Genomic DNA, 21,326 nt, shown 5'->3' with positions numbered 1-21,326 from the left:
ATATCATGGTTTTTGGAGAATATGGAATCACATCTCATGATATGAAATCATGAGATGGAATCAGCGTAAAATCGCATGTCCAAACGCTGATTCCATCTCACGATACCATATCGTATCGCATGGCCAAACGCCTACTAATCTATGCACAAATAGAATGGATACATCAGTCCATATCTATGCACATATACACTGGATACATCCGTGCATGTTGATACTGAATACACCAGAAATTGGTAGTGAATACAGATACATTGGGAAAAACTATAAATATGAAAAGTATCGTTTGATCCAATAACTAGGCCCCATCATACCATGATTTTTAAAACTTCTTGTTTTTTAATCAGGTCATTGTTAATGTGTATATAACATGCAATAAAAGGATACGAGTCAAAAAGTTCATCATTAAAAAAAGGGCAACAAAATCAGGCCTTCAAATAGCTGTAACAAGCATCAGGAACATTACTTAAGAAATGACATAAGAGAAAAGAAATCTGGGTATTGCACGTTCCACTTTGATACAAAAGTATAAATTATTATTAGCCAGACAATAAAAGGAACAACCTTTAACAAATGTAATGTAACCGAATACCCAAAGGTATGACCTAGTGGTCGATGAAGTGCTGAGCACCATGATGTCTATATCTAATAATTAGGCAAACCACCTAAAACTTAGATGCTGATCTTTAAAAAAAAACATACCGCATTTCCCAGAATAGAAGATAATAATACACCAATGAGGTAATTGACATAATCATATTTACATTAACTCTTCATTTTCAATAATATACATGCACATCCTTACGCAAAACATAGTCAATGCTAACCTAATACATACACAAATATTATGCTGTGAAATCTGAATAACTCTAGACACAGTGACATTGACCGTCACTTTCTTCATGCCGATCTCATAAAAGCAGTGTCTTCTGTGCTAGGCAATCCCAACAACCATCGGGGTATATTCAACATGATATTATACATCAAGACTGAATGCATTGACTAACCAACTTGTTAACATGGCCTCCTAATTCAATAGGATTCAACTCAATCTAGGCCTCTGACATCATCCACCTCTTTCGATAAAAGGTTTGTTGGCATTTATTTATCTTTTGCAGGTAAGAAATAACGAGTAATACCCAAATCCCTTTTCACTGTATTAGGTCGCTTCTGAGGCCTGAGCCATGCTTGTACCTCTTCTTGAATTTGTTTTGGTAACTCATTCAAGATATCCTGGTCAATCTCATCAATGTCGTAACTCCAGGCAGGCCTTTTCAGTTTAATCTGGCTACAAAGATGAGCATCAACACTAGATTCACCTCTTGCGGGTGAATTTTCTTGAGGAAGTTCACTTTGACAGGCTGCGCAATATAAATACAACTAAGAAACCTAATACTTCATGCTTTAAATTTATATGACATCATTTTCCATTTTAGGACATCCCAAAATGTTTGACAACATTTCACAAATAATTTTATCTTATATTTGCTCCATTTCATCATATATGGATGGTATTTGATTGGGCAAGAATTTTAATATATTAGGTCAAATAATTCAGTATAGTAATGATGGTAAAAAAATAATACCAAAGTAACGATTGAAAAGTTAGTTTGATAGAGAAACTGTTAAGATGTCCCACATCGGTAGAGGAATGGGAATTTGATCTCCTTATATGGACTTGGACAAACGTTCCCTCATGAGCTAGCTTTTGAGGTTGAGTTAGGCTCAGGTGTCATATCTTAACAGAAACATCACACGGAAGTTCAAAAGTTTAATAATTTAAATATTTGAGTTCTGGAAAAAATGTGGGTTGTACAAATATGGAACAATGTGTGTTTTTGTACATCCAAAAATGACAAGTGTCAACAACTTTTAAAGCTTCAAAATCATTTGGCTATTCAAATTTAGAACTTGATGTGATATGCTCATTATGATCTAATTGTTCAACAATTACTTAAATATATTTTTCCACTAAGTCAATTTAACATCTTAAACACTATGTTCAGTTGAACACGATCATGTAAAACGACAGGGGAGAGTACAAATGGAAAGCGGATGGAAAAAGAGCACACTGACTGGTGAAAATGTTACCTGACAAGGAGGAGGATTCGCTTAGCTTACTAGTACCGGCATGTTCTGCCTTTAAGAGAGAGCCAGAGAGTTGACTTTGAAAATATCGCGAGATTGTTGACATTCCCTGATATAACAACAGCAAAAAGAAGCTTAAAACAGTTCTCTGAAGCAATCAAAACAAAGATTACTTTCACTATTTGAATACTGGGCGCATTTACTCCTAGAGAATTTTAAGGCATCAACTCCAAACATGGTGCATCACAATTTGAAAGGGTATCGATGAAACTGATATCACTAATTCAGTGGCTGAGATCATTGATGACTGCTTTAAATGTGTGCATATCTTATTTACTTCCTTTTATGTGTGAAGCATTTGCATAGCAATACATAGAAGGAGAGGAGAGAGACTCTTTGATAAAGTAGATGTCCTTGATAAATGCTCTGATGCTTGTCTTTTCTAACTTGACCTAATGTTTAGATCACAGATATATGATCTCTAATCAACCAACAGAGATCTATTAGCCTCATGAAAATAAATCTTTTGGATGTTCTTTAGGCGGTTGCATGTTGAGGTTTCTCCTTAATACATATATTATTGAAGATTAAAATAACTACACAAAGTAAAAATACTTAAACAAGGAAAGAGAAGAATGGAAACCTAAATCTGACTACTCAAACGATCTGTCATCTTAAAATCAAGTAATAGCAAAATGCAGTTCATAAGTAAAAGAGTAACAACATTAGAAAGGACAATGGGGAATTAAAAAAAAAATCATGCATTTAAAGAAAGCTAAATGGGTAAGGAGAAACTGAAGAATACAGCCAACACATAGCTACAATCCATGAGACAAGTACTTCTTATAGCAATGAAATAATAGAATGGAGTTTGAAACCTTTTCTTTATTTGGCTTCCTCTTCCCTTCCTCTGACTCTAAACTATCTCTAATCTTTACAGTAAGGTAGTCCCCGCTTGATTCAGTCTGATCTTTCTCCCATCCCCGGTACACTTCAGCATCTAAAGTAGCATTGAAAAGTAAAATTAAAACAAATCAAGCTGGGAAGAAGCACAAGATTAAGGAAATATTGACCAAAGGTTTAGCTATTAGAACCAATAGGAAGAAGTACCTGGTGAAGAACATATTGAAGTCTCTTTATCTGGCAGCTGCTCAGATGGTAAAAAAAAAAAAAGACACAGAAACAGCCCTGATCAAGGTGGCTGCAGATTATAACTGTTTTACACCATAGAGGACCATCAAAATGGAAAATACAGAAAGCATGCATACTACTGAATGTTGAAAGACCAGGTCTATTAAATAATTTATAGCACAAAAGTAGGTCATAGTACTGAAATTGTTATAAATGACATCCCAGTTCAGTAAAGCGGCTTCCGAGATAACAATCAGTATATGGTTTGCTTCCTCTTTTCTTACCAGGGACACTATGCCTCACCTTTTGTCTTCCACCCTTAGAAGAAAAGGCTAGTGGAGTTTAAGATAACATGCTAAAGGGTTCTCACATCATGGACGAATGAGGGTAAAAAAGCTAGTCCAAGCGAGTCGGATTCAGGTAGGTAGCTGGAACACAAGACAGGGGAGTCGATGGAATGAGTGGATACTCTAAAAAGGGGGAAGTGGACATTGCATGCCTTCAGGAAATCAAACAGACAAGCAGGGTAAAAGGTTAGAGAAATAGGTAACACGGATTATAAATTATGGTATTGTGAGAAAGATAAAAATAGGAATTGAATGGGAATTACTATAGAACCAAGACTAAGAGATATGGTTGTGGAGTTAATACGAGTTGGGGATACCATTATTGCAATAAAGCTCGTATGGGGGGAGGAGACAATCAATGTTATCAGTGCCTATGATCTGAGTTTTGGGATAACTTGATTCAGGAATTCCAGGAGATCAACAAATATTATAGGGGAGATATAAATGGCCATGTCGGTAGAGATGGTGATGATTTTGAACAAGTACATGGTGGTTTTGGTTATGGTACTAAGAATGACAAAGGCAAGACTAAATAGACTTTGCCTTAGCTTATGATTTAGTGACAGCTAATGCATATTTTAAGAAAAGGGATTCTCACTTGATTACTTTTAGGAGTGGGGGTAACCATAGTCAAATAGACTTTATCCTTACAAGAAGACGAGAAGTACATGCAAGGACTGTAACAAAGTTATTCCAAGAGAAGCGATGACCTCCCAACATAGGTTAGTATTCTTAGATGTAAAACTTAGGAGTAGAATAAGAAAAGTGAATGTAGTCATGTACAAACATGAAACAACTGTTAATTAAGTGGTCAGCATTAATGTTACCAATTTCAAAAAGAAACCCTACTTTATAGAGGGTAGGGGGGGTTTTGAGTGCACCGAGGTGATGGGGCACGTGGGCACTTCAAAGTCGCAGGAAAATTTGAATTTTACAGATGGGCAAACGTACCAGAGGTCACGTGAAAGGGATGAGGGTCTTGATACACGTGTGATAGCACGTGCAGGCAATTTAAATGAGAAGAGGGAATTTTTGGGCTGGGGAAATTTGGGCCATGATCCAGTGGCCCAAATCGGTTTTAAAGAAGGGGAGGGGAAAAATGCAAAAGGCCCAGCAGACCCTTTTATAGATGAAATAATAGCAAATCAGTGGAAAGAAGCGCAGGCCTCTCTCAACATATCAGAGGAGAAAATATTTTTGACACTTCATCAGGAATAGGAATAAGTTTATACAATCCTATTAGAATAGGAATAGGTTTATACAATCCTATTAGAATAAGAATAAGTTTATACAATCCTATTAGAACAGGAATAGGAATAGAAATAGAAATAGGAATACTAAATAGTATCCTACTTGGTAAAGGATTGTATTCTAGGGTCTATAAATAGGGTCTCAATGTAATAATGTAGAAACAACAACAATTCAATAATATTCTTTTCCTATATTTCTCACATGGTATCAGAGCCTCTACGATCTTGGTAAACAATCAAAGAGCTTCCACTGTCGGCGGGCGGCAATTACTCATATATGCCGCCCGTCTGGCCAACAATTATGTTAGCAAAAGTTGGGTCACCATGTATCTTTCCGGTGACTATTTTCTCATATTTGATTTATTTAAGCACTGTGCCATCATTCCGGTGACTACTTTCTTATATCTAACTTGTAGCACCGTGCCATCTTTTCAGTGACTACTTTTTTATATCTAATTTGTGTAGCACCGTGCCATCATTCCGGTGACTACTTTTTCATATTTAATTTTTGTAGCACCGTGTCATCATTCCGGTGACTACTTTTTCATATTTAATTTGTGTAGCACTGTGCCATCATTCCAGTGACTACTTTTTCATATATAATTTGTGTAGCACCGTGACATCCTTCCGGTGACTACCTTTTTTTGCATATCTTATTTGCGTAGCACCGTTGATATACCGTGAGTTTACGGTATTTCTAATACATTTCACTTACAAGTTGTGTGTGTCTAGGGCCTTTTTATATTGGTTTTTATGTATTCTATCATGTTTTGCAGGAAAGGTGTACAGGCGCGGAAGTTTAGAGACAACTGAAGGAAATGCAGAAAAAGGCATCCACGGAGGTCATCTACGGACCGTAGGTCCATCCACGGTCCGTAGGTGATGACCGTAGACCAGCAGGAATGTGTTGAGGACAAATCAGGGAAATCTGACCAAGTGTGGAACCACGGTGCCCATTTACGGTCCGTAGATCCATCTACGGACCGTACTGTTGATCCGTAGGATGAGACTGTGAGGGTTCCAGTACCTGATTTTTGAAGATTCTAAGTATGGAGCTACGGAAGGGATTGACGGACCGTAGATCGATCTACGGTCCGTGCTGCTGGTCCGTCGTTTGCTTCAGAGAAGCTGATTTTTGGATGCCGAAATATTTTCTAAGTCCCGAGTGACGGAAGGGACTTACGGACCGTAGATCAATCGACGGTCCGTAAGTCAGTCTCGTGGATCGAAGACGCGTACCTGAACAAAACTTTCCTTAATTTGTTTCCTTTTTTATTTAGGATTTGTTTTCTATAAATAGGACATGTAAACCTCGTTTTTGGGGGTTAGACACTATTATTCTATTTTTACTTTGGAACTTTGGAGATTAATTTGGAACCCTAGCAATTATTGATTTTGGAAGTTCGTTTTGAAGATTTTGGCTTTGCAATTCAAGTTAATTCTCTGGGTTTATTATTCTTTTTACGTAAGTTCATGATTTCTTTATCTACAATTATGAATTGTGTTCTTGCTGATATGAGTAACTAAATTCACAACTAGGGTTGTGGGAACCATGATCAATTAACAAAGTATAAATAGTAAATAAGCAATTCTTGACTAGTATTTTGCATGCATTGATAATTCTTTCGTTTAGAAGTCTTTTTAACGGTGGCCAACGTTAGAACTCGCCTTGTTACTACTTGCCGGACCAAGGAGGTAATTAACAAGAAAAGAATTATCAACATAGATTTAGTGTGATACTATCTAATAGGCTAGTGTCGATTGGTGCGAAGTAATAACTAAGCCAAACATCGATTATGATGTCTAATATGAGGTAAAGGTAAGGGTTAGTAAATTATACACACGTAGCCGGACCAAGGTGCGGGGTGAAATTCTCTGGATGCCAGACCAAGGATTTAGAGATACCTAACTTATCACTTTGCATGTAATACACTAGAAGAGGATTGCTATTACTAGAATTACTGCGTTATGAGATTATGGGGAACACGTATACCCTAGTTATTTCTCTTATCTTGATAACAACCAAAGTTGAATTTAATTATTGATTACAATATTTCGTATTACTATTTGTTTTACACAAGCACAACCCCCCTTTTTATTATTTGTTTCTGGAAATAATTTGACTAATCGAATATAATTGTCGGTTAAAAGTAAAGTCTAAACCATTTTCCTCGTGGGATCGATCCCAACCTACAAGTTGGGTTCTTTACTTGATAACGATCGCTTATGCTTCTGAAAGGAGGTGTAATTTGAGCGTATCAAATTTTGGCGCCGCTGCCGGGGAAATTTTGGCTTTTAGATTTAGTTTTAACTACAATATTGAACGTTAGTCAAATATTTCCTAATTTTATTTTTTTCTTTGTTTTTGTCTCTCTCAGGTTCAGACTCTAGTGTATGCCAATTACACGGAGCCAAGGAGAACCACTTGCTCCGTACGATCCAGAGTTGAACAGAACTTTGCGAAGAATGAACAATCAAGGACTTCCAGTTCATCCTATCGGAGGAAATCTAGATGAAGCAGTTGAGTTACAGCAGCCAAGAGTAGTTGGTGGAGAAAACCGGGGTCTAGCTGAAAATCAATTGGGAGATGCACTGAGAGTGCATGGTCCACCAGGCCCGCAACACCATGAAAACTATCGGGGCAACGTCGACATAGCAGATTCCGATGGACCCATCGTCCTACCTCCTCTACCTCCGGGCATACATTTGTGGTGACTAGTAGTTTGATGCAGATGCTTACAGCAAGAGGCTTATTTTCAGGATCGCCATCGGAGGATCCACATGCTCACTTAGCCAAGCTCAGGGTGGTTTGCAAAAGTTGTGTAGGCAACCAGACTTGGATATGAACGTCATTGGGTTACGAGTGTTCCCTCTGTCACTGACAGGCGATGCTGCAGTATGGTTCACTGAGCTTCCTTATAACTCAATTTTCACATGGGACCAACTAGCAGAGGTATTTAAAGCAAAGTACTATCCAGTATCTAAGAAGCTCAATCACAAAGATCGGGTCAAAATTTTGTGGCATTACCTGGAGAGTCTGTGAGTAGCTCGTGGGACAGATTCACTGCCTTCGTAAGAAGTGTCCCAAATCACCGTATTGATGATGAGTCACTGAAGGAATATTTCTATCGAGGTCAGGATGATAACAATAAAGCAGTACTTGACACTATTGCTGGAGGTTCATATGGTGATTGTACATACGCACAGATTGCTGAAAAATGGAGAGGATCTCTCGCAATAATAAAGCGTGGAGCACTAGAAGGTCAGATACTGGGAGAAACACATTTGCTGTTCATAATGCTACTGTTAACTCTGCAGATGATATTCGTGAGGAGATGGCTCAGATGAGGACAGAGTTGGGGTTAGTATTGAAGCATGTGAGTGGAGGAGCAGAAAGGTAAATGCTGTAAATTACTTAACTAGAACTCCACCACCAGTTGAGGAGTGTTACTATGAAGAGGACACTTATGCGGTGAATGATCAGACGGGGGGTTTTCGACCAAACGCCCAAGGATCCAACACGGAAAATTGGCGCCAAGGTCAAGGGAGCCAAGGTCGGAACTATGGAAATTACAACCGAGAGGTCACTATGTCCGAGATGGGAACTTCAATCGTGACAACAACTACAACAGGAACAACTTTGGCAACAGAAACGATCGGGTTGGACCCTATGTTCCCCCTCAAAATCGGGAATCTGGTGCTAGGGAAGTTGGAGGTAATATGACGCGTATTGAAGATATGCTGCAGAAGATGATGAGAAGGTTTGATGCCACTGATGAGAATGTGAAGGAGATGAGAAACGACTTATCTGGTATTGGTCAAAAGGTTGATGCCCATGCAGTGTCAATAAAGCATCTAGAGCAACAGATGACGCAGTTGTCTACTACAGTGAACCCGCGTCAACCTGGCACTCTTCCTAGCAACACCATCCAGAATCCGAAGAATGATGGGCATTGTATGGCAATTACCACTCGAGGAGGCAAGCAAACCGTAGATCCACCTATGCCGTCTATGGTAGAAGTTGAGAATAGAAAAGAAGATGATGTGGTGAAAGTTAGAGAGGAGTCAGAGGTTGTGACAGAACAAGAAGTGGAGGTACCTCAGAAAGTGGTTCCCATACCTAGACCTCCACCACCTTTTCCTCAAAGGTTAGTGAAGAAGACTGAAGATGGGAAATATCGCAGGTTTATCACTATGTTGAAGCAGCTTTCTATCAATGTCCCTTTGATAGAAGCCTTGGAGCAAATGCCTGGATATGCAAAATTCATGAAAGATATGGTGACAAAGAAAAGGTCTGTGAGTTTTGAAGATGATGATAGATTGCAGCATTGTAGTGCTATTGCTACAAGATCTCTGGTGCAGAAGAAGGAAGACCCTGGTGCTTTCACGATCCCATGTACTATAGGGTTATTACACTTTGCTAAGGCATTGTGTGATCTTGGTGCTAGCATCAACCTCATGCCTTTATCTATTTACAAGAAGTTGGGTCTAGGGGATCCAAAGCCCACGGCGATGCGGTTACTGATGGCTGATCGGACTGTGAAGAGGCCCATAGGTGTGCTCCATGATGTTCTAGTGAAAGTAGAGTCTTTCATCTTTCCGGCAGATTTTGTGATCCTTGACTGTGAGGTTGATTTTGAGGTTCCCATCATCCTTGGGAGACCATTCCTTGCCACAGGGCGTGCGTTAGTTAATATGGAAAAAGGACAGATGAAGTTCAGACTGAACAATGAAGAAGCAACTTTCAATATCTGTAGATCCATGAAGCAGAATGGTGAGCTACAAACAATATCTGCTATAACTTACAGAGTGGAGAGTGGGTCAGAAGTGCAAATTGAAGAGCGATTAGGTGTTGAGGCACTAGCAGCAGTCATGATGAATTTTGATAGTGATGGTATTGAAGAATATGATGAGTTGGTAGCCGCACTTGAAAAGGGTGAATACCGCTCCAAACCAAAGAAGTATGAGCTAGACATGAAGAATCGCGAGTCCCCACCCACAAGACCATCAATTGTGGAGGCACCGAAATTGGAGCTTAAAGCTCTACCACCACACTTGAGGTATGTATATTTAGGCGAAAAGAATACTTTGCCGGTCATCATTGCAGCAGATTTGAATGCAAGGCAAGTAGAGTGTTTGGTGACTGTATTAAAGAAGTTCAAGCGAGCGATTGGGTGGACTATTGCAGATATTATTGGGATTCCCCCCGGTATCTGTTCTCACAAAATCCAACTCATGCCAGATCATAAGCCCAGTGTTGAGCACCAGAGAAGATTAAATCCACCTATGCAAGAGGTAGTCAAAAAGGAGATCATCAAGTGGCTGGATGCGGGAGTTATTTATCCCATCTCAGATAGTAATTGGGTGTGTCCTGTGCAATGTGTACCTAAAAAAGGTGGTATGACTGTGGTTCCAAATGAAAGAAATGAGCTTGTTCCAATGAGGCCTGTCACTGGATGGAGAGTCTGCATGGATTATCGGAAGTTGAATGCGTGGACTGAGAAAGACCATTTTCCTATGCCATTCATGGATCAGATGTTAGATAGACTTGCAGGCAAGGGTTGTATTGTTTTCTCGATGGGTACTCGGGCTACAATCAAATTTCTATAGCTCCAGAAGATCAAGAGAAAACCACCTTCACTTGCCCATATGGGACTTTTGCGTTCAAACGAATGCCATTCGGATTGTGCAATGCTCCAGCGACCTTCCAGAGATGTATGATGTCTATATTTTCTGATATGGTGGAGGACACTATTGAGGTGTTCATGGATGATTTTTCAGTGGTAGGTGATTCGTTTGACCACTGTCTAAAACATCTGGCCGAGGTGCTCAAAAGATGTGAAGACTGCAACTTGGTGCTGAATTGGGAGAAATGTCATTTCATGGTAAAAGAAGGTATAGTGTTGGGTCATCGAATTTCAGAGAAAGGTATTGAGGTTGATAGAGCTAAAGTCGAAGTAATAGAAAAGCTTCCACCACCTATCTCTGTAAAAGGTGTTAGAAGTTTTCTTGGGCATGCAGGTTTCTATAGGAGATTTATCAAAGATTTCTCAAAAATTGCACATCCCTTGTGCAAACTGCTCGAGAAGGAGAATAAGTTCTGCTTTGATGATGCTTGTCTTAGAGCATTTGGAGAGTTGAAGGAAAAGTTGATTACAGCACCTATCATTATTTCACCAGATTGGGAACAACCGTTTGAGGTAATGTGTGATGCGAGTGGAGTGGCGCTTGGTGTGGTATTGGGTCAAAGGCGTGAGAAAATTCTTCATCCTATTTACTATGCTAGCAAAGCTCTGAATGTGGCCCAGAAGAATTATACAGTGACCGAACAAGAACTTCTTGCAGTGGTTTTTGCATTCGAAAAATTTCGTTCCTACTTGCTTGGTACAAAGGTCATCGTGCATACTGACCATTCTGCATTGAGATATTTGATGGCGAAAAAGGATGCAAAACCACGATTGATCAGATGGGTATTGTTGTTGCAAGAGTTTGATTTTGTGGTAAAAGATAGAAAGGGAACCGAAAATCAAGTTGCCGACCACTTGTCCAGATTAGAGGAAGAGGCCATGCTAAAGCTTGGAGATAGGGCTGAAATTAATGATGCGTTTCCAGATGAACAGGTATTGGCTGCTTCTCATGATTTGATTCCTTGGTTCGCAGACTTTGCTAATTATTTGGCAAGCGACATTGTGCCACCCGATTTGTCTTTTCACCAAAGAAAGAAATTTATGCATGATGTGAAGAAATTCTTTTGGGACGAACCTTATTTGTATCGTGGTTGTGCTGATGGGATTATTCGTCGCTGTGTGTCTGAGGTTGAAATGCTGAGTGTACTTGAAGCATGTCATTCATCACCTGTTGGTGGGCATCATAGTGGAATTCGGACTGCACATAAGATTTTGCAGTGTGGGTACTACTGGCCTACCATCCACCAAGATGCTCATGATTTCGCCAAGTCTTGTGATCGGTGCCAAAGAGATGGAGGAATTTCAAAGAGACAAGAGCTCCCTATGAATCCCATATTGGTGATCGAATTGTTTGATGTATGGGGCATTGATTTCATGGGGCCATTTGTGAGTTCATATGGGATGAAGTATATTCTGGTCGCGGTTGATTATGTCTCTAAGTGGGTAGAAGCTGTAGCACTCCCCAACAACGAAGGTAAAAGTGTCACCGCATTCTTGAAAAAGAATATCTTCTCCAGATTTGGTACACCAAGGACTATTATTAGCGATGGAGGCTTTCACTTTTGTAACAAGTTGTTCAAAACACTACTTGAGAAGTATGGTGTCCGTCACAATGTAGCCACTCCTTATCATCCACAGACTAGCGGTCAAGTTGAGGTGTCCAACAGAGAAATAAAGCAGATATTGGCGAAGACTGTGAACGCCAATCGAACTGATTGGTCAAGAAAGCTTGATGATGCTCTATGGGCATATCGCACTGCATACAAGACCCCCATAGGTATGTCGCCTTACCAACTTGTATATGGGAAATCTTGTCATTTACCAGTAGAGTTAGAGCACAAAGCAATGTGGGCAATGAAGAAGTTAAATTTGGATTGGGGCACTGCATCTAATCAAAGGATGAACGACTTGAACGTGCTTGATGAGTTTCGCCTAAAAGCGTATGAAAGTTCAGCCTTATACAAAGAGAAGATGAAGAGGTATCATGATCAAAGAATTGAAAAGCGAGAATTTGTGGTTGGCGATCGTGTGCTGCTATTCAACTCTAGGTTGCGCTTGTTTCCAGGCAAACTCAAGTCCAAGTGGACTGGGCCATTTTTGCTCACAAAAGTGCTCTCGCATGGAGCGGTTGAGCTTGAAAATAAGGATGGAACAAGGTTTGTGGTGAACGGGCAAAGAATAAAGATCTATCTGGGAAATGCTGAAACGGTGCAAGAAGTGATTGAGGCCTGCAATCTTGATGAAGTTTGAATAATCAAGATACCTGCGTCGTGCCGCGACGTTAAATCAAGCGCTGCTTGGGAGGCAACCCAAGATGTAAAATCTAGCCAACAATAGGGTTCTGTTTTACATTATGTATTTAGCTTTCTTCGATTACTTTAAAAAAAAATTTTTTTTTTTTTTTTAGCAATGTAGGTAGGGGTTTCAGTATTTTTAGTTCTTAGTGTTGGCTAGAAGTAATATAGGGTCCGTATCTAAAAAGTGTCTAGAAATGTAAAAAAAAAAATAGCCGTTTGGTTGCTTCATGTGCAGGTACAAAAGGCAAGAAATCTGCAGAAAATGGTCTGGTGCAGAGGTCTACGGACCCCATCGACGGTCCGTCGTTTGATCCACGGACCGTCAATGGTATCCGTAGATCCCAGGTAAGTCCCTAACATTGCCTTAGTATAATTGAGATCTACGGACCGTAGATAGACTCACGGACCGTAGACGGGGTCTCGTGAGTCCACACCTTACAGTTGACTGACCCGACCCGGACCCTCATTACTTAAAACCACCAGTGTTTCAAATCATTCCCTTTCCCTCCATTGCTCCCACAACCGTTTCTCCCACTTTTTAAACTCCCCAAATCACTCTATAACCACCACAAAATATCCTCCCTTCCATATATTCCCTAAACCCTTTTCCCTACCATAATCAACCCACTCCATAATCTGATAAAAAGAGTCCGGTGGTTGGTCAGTGACGAAAAGGAGAATCCTTGGTCGTGCTAAATCATAGTACCATCACGCAATCACCCCACTCCTTGTTGCTTGTAAGGTAATAGACTTTCTCTTCACTTTGAATTTCAATTCATAGATTGAATATAGAGGGTCGGGAGTGGGTTTTAACCTCGGGTAATTGTTAGTTGATATTGCATGATAAACTTGAGTAGTACAATGCCCTTGGAATGATAGATAGTGATTGTGTAGTTTTAATTGTGATGTGAGCTTATGTATTCGTAAATACTATATGCTAGTTTCGACTTAGGGTTCCCCATCTAGTCTAAATTGTTGGGTATAATAATCGGTAGGAATCTTAAGAATGACGAACTAGCATGTTTTAATGGTGTATATGCATAACTAGGTTGCGTTAATGTTGAAACCAAAAGCCAAAAATGTATGATACCTGGCACTGTTTGATTCTACGATACCCCGTCTACGGACCGTATATCCATCTACGGACCGTAGATGGGGTTCGTCATTTGATGCACCTGCAAATTTTCACGAAGTGTAAAACCACGGATGTGGACTACGGTCCGTAGATACATCTCTCCGGACTACTTTTCATAATTAATTTGTGTAGTACCGTGGATTTTACCGAACTACTTTCTCATATCTGAGTTGCATAGCATCATGTCTTTTTAGTGACTCCTCAGATTTGATTTGCATAGTTCCATTCGTCTTTTCGGTGACTCCCCAAATATGATTTGCGTAGGGTTGTGCCATCATTCCAACCATACCTATATAATTTCTCTTTTTCATTAGGGTTGTGCCATCATTCCGACCCTACCCATATTATTTCTCTTTTTCAATGGGGGTCATTCCATCAATTCGAACTATCCTATATAATTTTTATTTTCTAGTTGGGTCGTGACATCATTCCAACCCTACCCATATAATTTTATTTCTTAGATTGTGACCACTTTTATCCATCAAATCAATACTCCGGCATATAAGCATGTTCCGGCCAATTTTTCGGTGACTTTCTTGTTAAATATTGACACGTCTATTGATTCCAACATGATCCATACACTTTATACTAGATTTTGAGCACTTCCGGCGACCGTTGCATTGTGAAGAAGTCTATATGGAGCAACCACCTAATTTGTTGCTCAGGGGGAGTTTAGTAGCCTTGTATGTTGATTACGTAAGTCACTCTATGGTCTGAAATAGTTTTTGCAAGCTTGGTTTGGGAAGTTCAACACTGTAATTTTATCACTCTCTGTTTTATCGGCATTATGCATCAAATTCAGTATTTCATGAGAAGACCAAGCCCATTGAGATTGATTGTCAAATTTGTGAAGTCGAGTGATCAACTTGCAGATATCTCACCAAGCCCCTCATCGGTCCTCGTGTTAATTACATTTGTATCAAGCTAGGTACATGAATTGTATGCACTAGCTTGAGGGGGAGTGTTAGAATAGGAATAAGTTTATACAATCCTATTAGAATAGGAATAGGTTTATACAATCCTATTAGAATAAGAATAAGTTTATACAATCCTATTAGAACAGGAATAGGAATAGAAATAGAAATAGGAATACTAAATAGTATCCTACGTGGTAAAGGATTGTATTCTAGGGTCTATAAATAGGGTCTCAATGTAATAATGTAAACAACAACAATTCAATAATATTCTTTTCCTATATTTCTCACAGGCACTTCATCAGGAGACTTACAAAGTGAGGGAGAAGAGCTGGATCAAGAGCTCCAGGATGCAACTCAGAGGGATGATGACGCTATGTCAATCATTCAGATGGACAGTAGATTAGAGATCGACACTTGTGCAGAACAAGGAAACAAAGAACTTGGAGCTGTGAATGTTGAGGAAGCCACTCCATTAAATTACACCGAGTTACCAGAGAACTTCGAACCAACATCGGACTCTACAATTCCTTTATGGGTCCGACAGAACATCATTAATCTGGGAAAAGAATTTGGGATTCACTTTAATGGGTGTGAGGAAATCGCAGAGGAACTGTTCATGAAGATAGATGGGAAAAGGCAAAGAACCGGTGAAGCAGCAAAGGCTCTAATGTTGATGACACCAAAATCAAAAGTCTCAAAGGAACTAAAAAACCTGGAAGTGGGAACAAATTTTTTTAGCTATGGCACAAGAAGTAGGGGGGGATGCAACATCGTGCAGTCTCATGAAGATTAACATAGTTTCATGGAATGTGAAGGGACTAAATGATGCCAGGAAAAGGCTGGTGATCAAAAGTCTCATACACAATTGGAAGGCAGATGTATTTTGTTTTCAGGAAACTAAATTGCAAGGGGATATAAACAACTTAGTGAGAGATTTATGGGCCAACAGATGGGTAAAACATGCTCAATTAGAGGCAAGCGGTACTAGAGGGGGAGTCATTCTAATGTGGGACAGCAGAGTTTGGGAGGGGGAAGTATGTGAAACAGGTGCATATTGTATTACGTGCAAATTCACCGGCAAATCTCTGGACTTCAGCTGGCACATGTCTGGAGTTTATGCCCCTAATAACAGAGAAGAGAGAGAGGAAGTCTGGTGGGAATTGTGCTCGGTGAGAGGTCTTTTTTCAGGACCTTGGGTGGTTGGGGGGGACTTCAATACAATCAGATTCCCTTCAGAGAAACGAAATTGTACCAGATTTAATAAGGCCATGACAGACTTCACAGATTTTATCGAAGATGCAGAGCTACTTAACATCCAGCTAGCGGGAGATGTTTTTACATGGAAGAAAGGAGAAGGCCATGATCCTGCAGCCAGGCTGGATAGATTCCTGATCTCTGAGGAATGGGAGAACACTTTTAAGAACATCAAACAATCGACATTACAAAGGGTCATTTCAGATCATTGCCCTCTGATATTGGAATGTGGTAATTGGGAGAGACCAAACTCTATTTCAAGTTTGAGAATTGGTGGCTTCAAACAGAAAATTTTAAGGAAATGGTGAAGAATTGGTGGGATTCCAGTAATTTTAGGGGAAAACCTGACTTTATCCTGGCAAGTAAATTAAAATACTTGAAGGATAAACTCAAAGAGTGGAGCAGAACAAGACAGGGAAACTTGGGACTACAGAAACAGAGCATTCTTAATCAACTGGCTGACCTAGAGAGGATACAAGACCAAAGACAACTCACAGATGATGAATCCTATTTAAGAGCAGTTCTCACCGTTGAATTTGAAGATAATGCAAAGAGAGAGGAAGTAGCTTGGAGACAAAGATCCAGAGCTTTGTGGTTAAAAGAGGGGGACAGGAACACTAAGTTCTTTCATAGAACTACAAACAGCCACAGGAGATACAACAACATAGATAAGATTTCTGTTAATGGAGTGTGCACGCAAGAACCAGCAATAATCAAAGAAGAAAGCTTAAACTTTTATCAGAATCTTTACACTGAGACAGAGAGGTGGAGACCTCAGTTCATTGCTAGAAATGGCAAGATGATTAGTGAAGGGGACAATATCATGCTGCAGAGTCAGTTTACAGAGGATGAAATAAATGATTGTGTCATGGCATGTGCTGGGGACAAAGCTACAGGCCCTGATGGGTACACTATGGCTTTCTTCATTACATGTTGGGAGGTAGTTAAAAAAGAGGTAGTTGCAGCTATCCAAAATTTCCATGATCATGGTATTTTTGAAAGAAGTTTTAATGCTACCTTCATAGCATTGATTCCAAAAAAGATAGGGGCTAAGGAGTTGACGGATTTTAGACCTATTAGTCTAATAGGGAGCATATATAAGATCATTTCAAAAGTTTTAACCGAAAGACTTAAGAAAGTGGTCTATAATCTGGTGGATGCCCAACAAATGGCCTTCATAAAAGGTAGGCAGATCATGGATGCAATTTTGATTGCAAATGAATGTGTGGAGGAGAGAAAGAACAGTAAGGTGCCAGGCATTTTATGCAAATTGGATATTGAAAAAGCCTACGACCACCTGCATTGGGGCTTCCTCTGGAAGTCTTTGGAAAACATGGGCTTTGGAGGAAAATGGCTAAAATGGATTAAGTTTTGCACTACAACTGTGAAGTTCTCTATTTTGATAAATGGTGCCCCCTCTGGTTTTTTCTCATCAGAGAGAGGACTGAGACAAGGAGATCCTTTATCTCCTTTCCTCTTTATCTTGGCGATGGAGGGCCTAAATGACATGCTCAGAACAGCCCAAACAAGAGGATGGATAAGAGGATTCAATGCTAATATGAATAACAGACAAGGTCTGGCCATCTCCCACTTACAGTATGCTGATGACACATTGATATTTTGTGATGCAGACAGCTCTCAACTAAAGTACTTGAGAGTAATTCTGATCCTTTTTGAAGCCATCTCAGGCCTACACATCAATTGGAGAAAGAGCTTCATCTTTCCTGTCAATGAGGTGCCTAGGATAAACATGCTTGCAAATATTCTAGGGGGGAAGATAGGGGATCTCCCCACAACATACCTTGGCATGCCTTTGGGTGACGAGCAGGTCAAAAGGTATCTGGAACAACATTCTAGAAAAGTGTGAGAAGAAGCTGGTGAACTGGAAGAGTCAATATTTGTCCTTGGGAGGAAGAGTCACACTCATCAACAGTGAGCTAGATACTCTACCCACATATATGATGTATGTTTTCCATATGCCTGCAAATGTGATTGATAGAATGGATGCAATTAGGAGGAATTTTTTGTGGCAAGGAAATTGTGATCCTAATAATCATAAATTCCATCTAGTGAAGTGGGACCAAGTCATTCTCAGCAAAAAGGAAGGAGGTTTGGGGATAAGGAATCTGAAAATACAGAATCAAAGCTTACTTATGAAGTGGTTATGGAGATTTGCCTCACAAGAACAAGCTCTCTGGAAGGAAACAATAAAGGCTAGGTTTGGTATGGAGAATTTGTGGATCACCAACCTGTCCACACAACCCTATGGATCTGGAGTATGGAGATCCATTAGAAATTTATGGATCAAATTTTTTAACAACTGCAAAATCAAGGTAGGGAATGGTGGAAGGACTTTGTTCTGGGAAGACAAATGGGTGGATCAGGTGACTTTGAGAAATAGGTTCCCTATTTTGTTCAACATGAGCCTTCAAAAAGAGGCTACAATCAGAGAAATGAGAGATAATCAAGGGTGGGATCTTAGGTTTAGAAGACATCTAAATGATTGGGAGGTCAATAAAATAGTTGAGCTACTCAACATTCTAGGGCAATACAAAGATCTAAACACAGATGAGGGCAATCTATTTTGGAATCCAGATGAGCAAGGCAGATTTTCAGTTGGCTCGGCTTATAGAAGCTCACAAAGACCTGGTACTCATATAGGTGGATGGCCTTGGAAGATGATTTGGAAAGTCAAGATACCACTCAAGATAGCATGCTTCACTTGGCTGTTAGCCAATCAGGCTGCACTCACTCAACACAACCTCATGAAAAGAGGCATGCAAATCTGTTCCAGGTGTTGGTTTTGTGAATGTGAGGTCGAGACAATAAATCATCTCTTTCTACATTGTAGAGAGGTTGCGAAGTTGTGGCAGATTTTCATCAACTTAAGGGGCATCAGTTGGACTATGCCAAGGAACATCAAAGAAGCTCTAGCTTGCTGGAACAGAGATGGGAATCAGTCAGGACACAAGGAGAGATGAAAGATTGTCCCTGCCTGCATTTGGTGGTCTATATGGATGGAGAGGAACCAGAGATGTTTTAAAAACAAGAGCTGCTCTATGCAGAATTTGAAGTTGAATTGCATGGTTCTTTTCTTTTTTTGGTGTAAACATGAATATCCTCAAGATGCAGAGGATATTCCTAGTATTTTAGAGTTCTTATGACCTCCATAGGAGTTCTTTTCTTTTAGCAGCTTTTGGATGTAAGTACTACTAGAATACTCCTTATGTATTCTTTGTTTATAATACAAGTTACCTTTCTCAAAAAAAAGTGGTTGGCATTAAAGGGTATGCTATAGAGGCTCCATGGACATATATTGGGTTTGTAAGTATTGATGGGTAGCCATGCTATGTGTAACCCATGTCAGGATTCTCTTATGGTATGTTGAGGCCTACCAACCATTTTAAAAGTAAAAGTAAAAAATAAATTAAAATAAAATTAATTATATAAAAATTAAAATTAAAAATAACCTTGTAATCTCACCATGTAATTACCAGCAATCTTCAAACTCCCTTGAAACTTAAAGATTGTAATTACTCGCTCTCATTTACATGTTGATCAAGTAATTACTTGGACAGACAAACATACCAACACAATATAATTACACACTATTACAATCAATTAAATTATAAGGTTACTTTCCAAATAGGCCCTAAATAAATTATAAGGTTACTTTCAAATAGGCCCTAAATATATCCTTACTTGTATGTAGCAAAGCCTAGTATGATATCTGCAAGTAAGGATCTCCACTTCCATCACTTAAATTTTCTTTTACAGATATATAGGAGAGGGCTAAGTGACTTTTAAGTTTTCAAGCCAACAAGTGGTTTGTGCTTTGGTGCCTTCCCTAATGTAATTGTAATGCTTTTACGTACCACTTTACTCAATTAACAAACATCTTTATAAATCTAATCCATTGAAATTTCTACGGTCAATGTGGATTCATATAACTGATCCAAACTCATTTGAGACTAAGTTGTATTTGTTGTATATTAAATTTTCTGCTAAATCCAGTCACGACTAAAAAGTCTCCATTTTGTATCTATATACTTCATAGGTGCATTTGATTTCAACCCAAGGAGAGAAGTAGACAAGAAAGCTGCCTCGACTGAGGTTGATTTGCTCGTGATTCACTTTTCACCAAGCAAAAGCAACACCCATGGGACATGCTTAACAATGTTTTGGACACTTCTAATGAACACTGTCTCTTGAAACTTCAGGTAGGATATGATATCTTCTAAGCACTTCCCACAAGGTCAACAAATTTCTTGAAGTATTAGATTCAACTACAAGCATAGAGAAAATACAGGCACATGGGTTGCAGATAATTGCATTCAAAACAAATGATGAATAAAATTGTTAGGAGAAAAGGTTAAAGGTGTAAAAGAAAATATTTTAACAACATTTGCATGCATCATTAAATTTATCAAGCATTCCTATGGTCCGCCCCTTAGCTCTTCAAAATATAGCATAACTAATATTCGAAACAATATTGATTTTTTTAATCAAGATTTGGAAACATTATGTTGCACGTATGATGTTCTTGTATGAAATCAATGCAGATTGAAATAACAAGAATGACATCAAACCTTTTCTTTACACGTGTCCTTGTCCTCTTCCTGTCTGTCTAGTGGCATGGAATATTTAGTCTCTTCATTTTCCTCACGACATGCTATCCATGGCTCTAATGACTGCAGTGTCAGATGACCTCCACTTTCAAGACTGTCCTCTTCTAAATTTCATTCTCAAAAGGTAAGACAATCAATTAAGAAAAGAAGGCCAAAAGAAAAATAAAGGTACTAGCATCAGGCCATACAACCTGAAGGTGACAAAAGTGGAGCATCTTGGATAAGTTGTTCGCTGGATAGTTTAACTTGAGGGAAAGTTTCCTCTTGGTTATGAAAATAATTCATAATAGAACGTGTACCCTGCCAAAAGATTTAATTAGCAGAACATAATACCATGACACTAAGCATATGCAAGAAATAGAACACCAACCAAGAAATGTAATGAAAACGAAGTCAGAGAAAACTAAACAACAGAAAACCTTATACTCAAAGCAAGATTCCGGATGCCGTAATACATTTCAAGAAGTTCTTTATACGATTCTCTTTCATGTCAAAGCTTTCTTAACTGAACTATCAAATAACTAGGCAGAAACAAGCAGCGAAAGAGCAAAGTTGGAGCTCTTCATTAATAGCACCACTCAGCTGCACTTGACCC

General features: G+C 39.3%; 1 protein-coding gene across 7 annotated transcripts in view; it reads right to left on the bottom strand.

The window, feature by feature from the left end:
* Nucleotides 1–951: 951 nt before the first annotated feature.
* Nucleotides 952–21,326, bottom strand: part of LOC125834812 (DNA polymerase eta) — a 32,962-nt gene continuing 12,587 nt past the window's right edge. For 2 of the 7 annotated variants that reach the window (XM_049513960.1, XM_049513962.1), the window contains exons 11-16: nucleotides 20,923–21,031; nucleotides 20,693–20,835; nucleotides 3,196–3,232; nucleotides 2,964–3,085; nucleotides 2,089–2,194; nucleotides 953–1,358 (exon numbers count right to left, since the gene is read on the bottom strand). In XM_049513960.1, coding sequence (XP_049369917.1) covers nucleotides 1,099–1,358; nucleotides 2,089–2,194; nucleotides 2,964–3,085; nucleotides 3,196–3,232; nucleotides 20,693–20,835; nucleotides 20,923–21,031 — 777 coding nt within the window. In that variant the 3' untranslated portion in view covers nucleotides 953–1,098. Of the gene's footprint in view, nucleotides 1,359–2,088; nucleotides 2,195–2,963; nucleotides 3,086–3,195; nucleotides 3,233–20,692; nucleotides 20,836–20,922; nucleotides 21,032–21,326 lie in introns of all 7 variants that reach the window. The other 5 variants (XM_049513961.1, XM_049513964.1, XM_049513967.1 and 2 more) reach the window with 4 other exon arrangements.

This window comes from Solanum verrucosum, unplaced genomic scaffold, assembly GCF_900185275.1.
Source record: "Solanum verrucosum unplaced genomic scaffold, falcon-dt-bn FXZP01000172.1, whole genome shotgun sequence".
Classification (NCBI taxonomy): domain Eukaryota; kingdom Viridiplantae; phylum Streptophyta; class Magnoliopsida; order Solanales; family Solanaceae; genus Solanum; species Solanum verrucosum.
The sequence above is the reverse complement of the archived record's forward strand: the minus strand, read 5'-3'. Positions and strand labels throughout refer to the sequence as shown.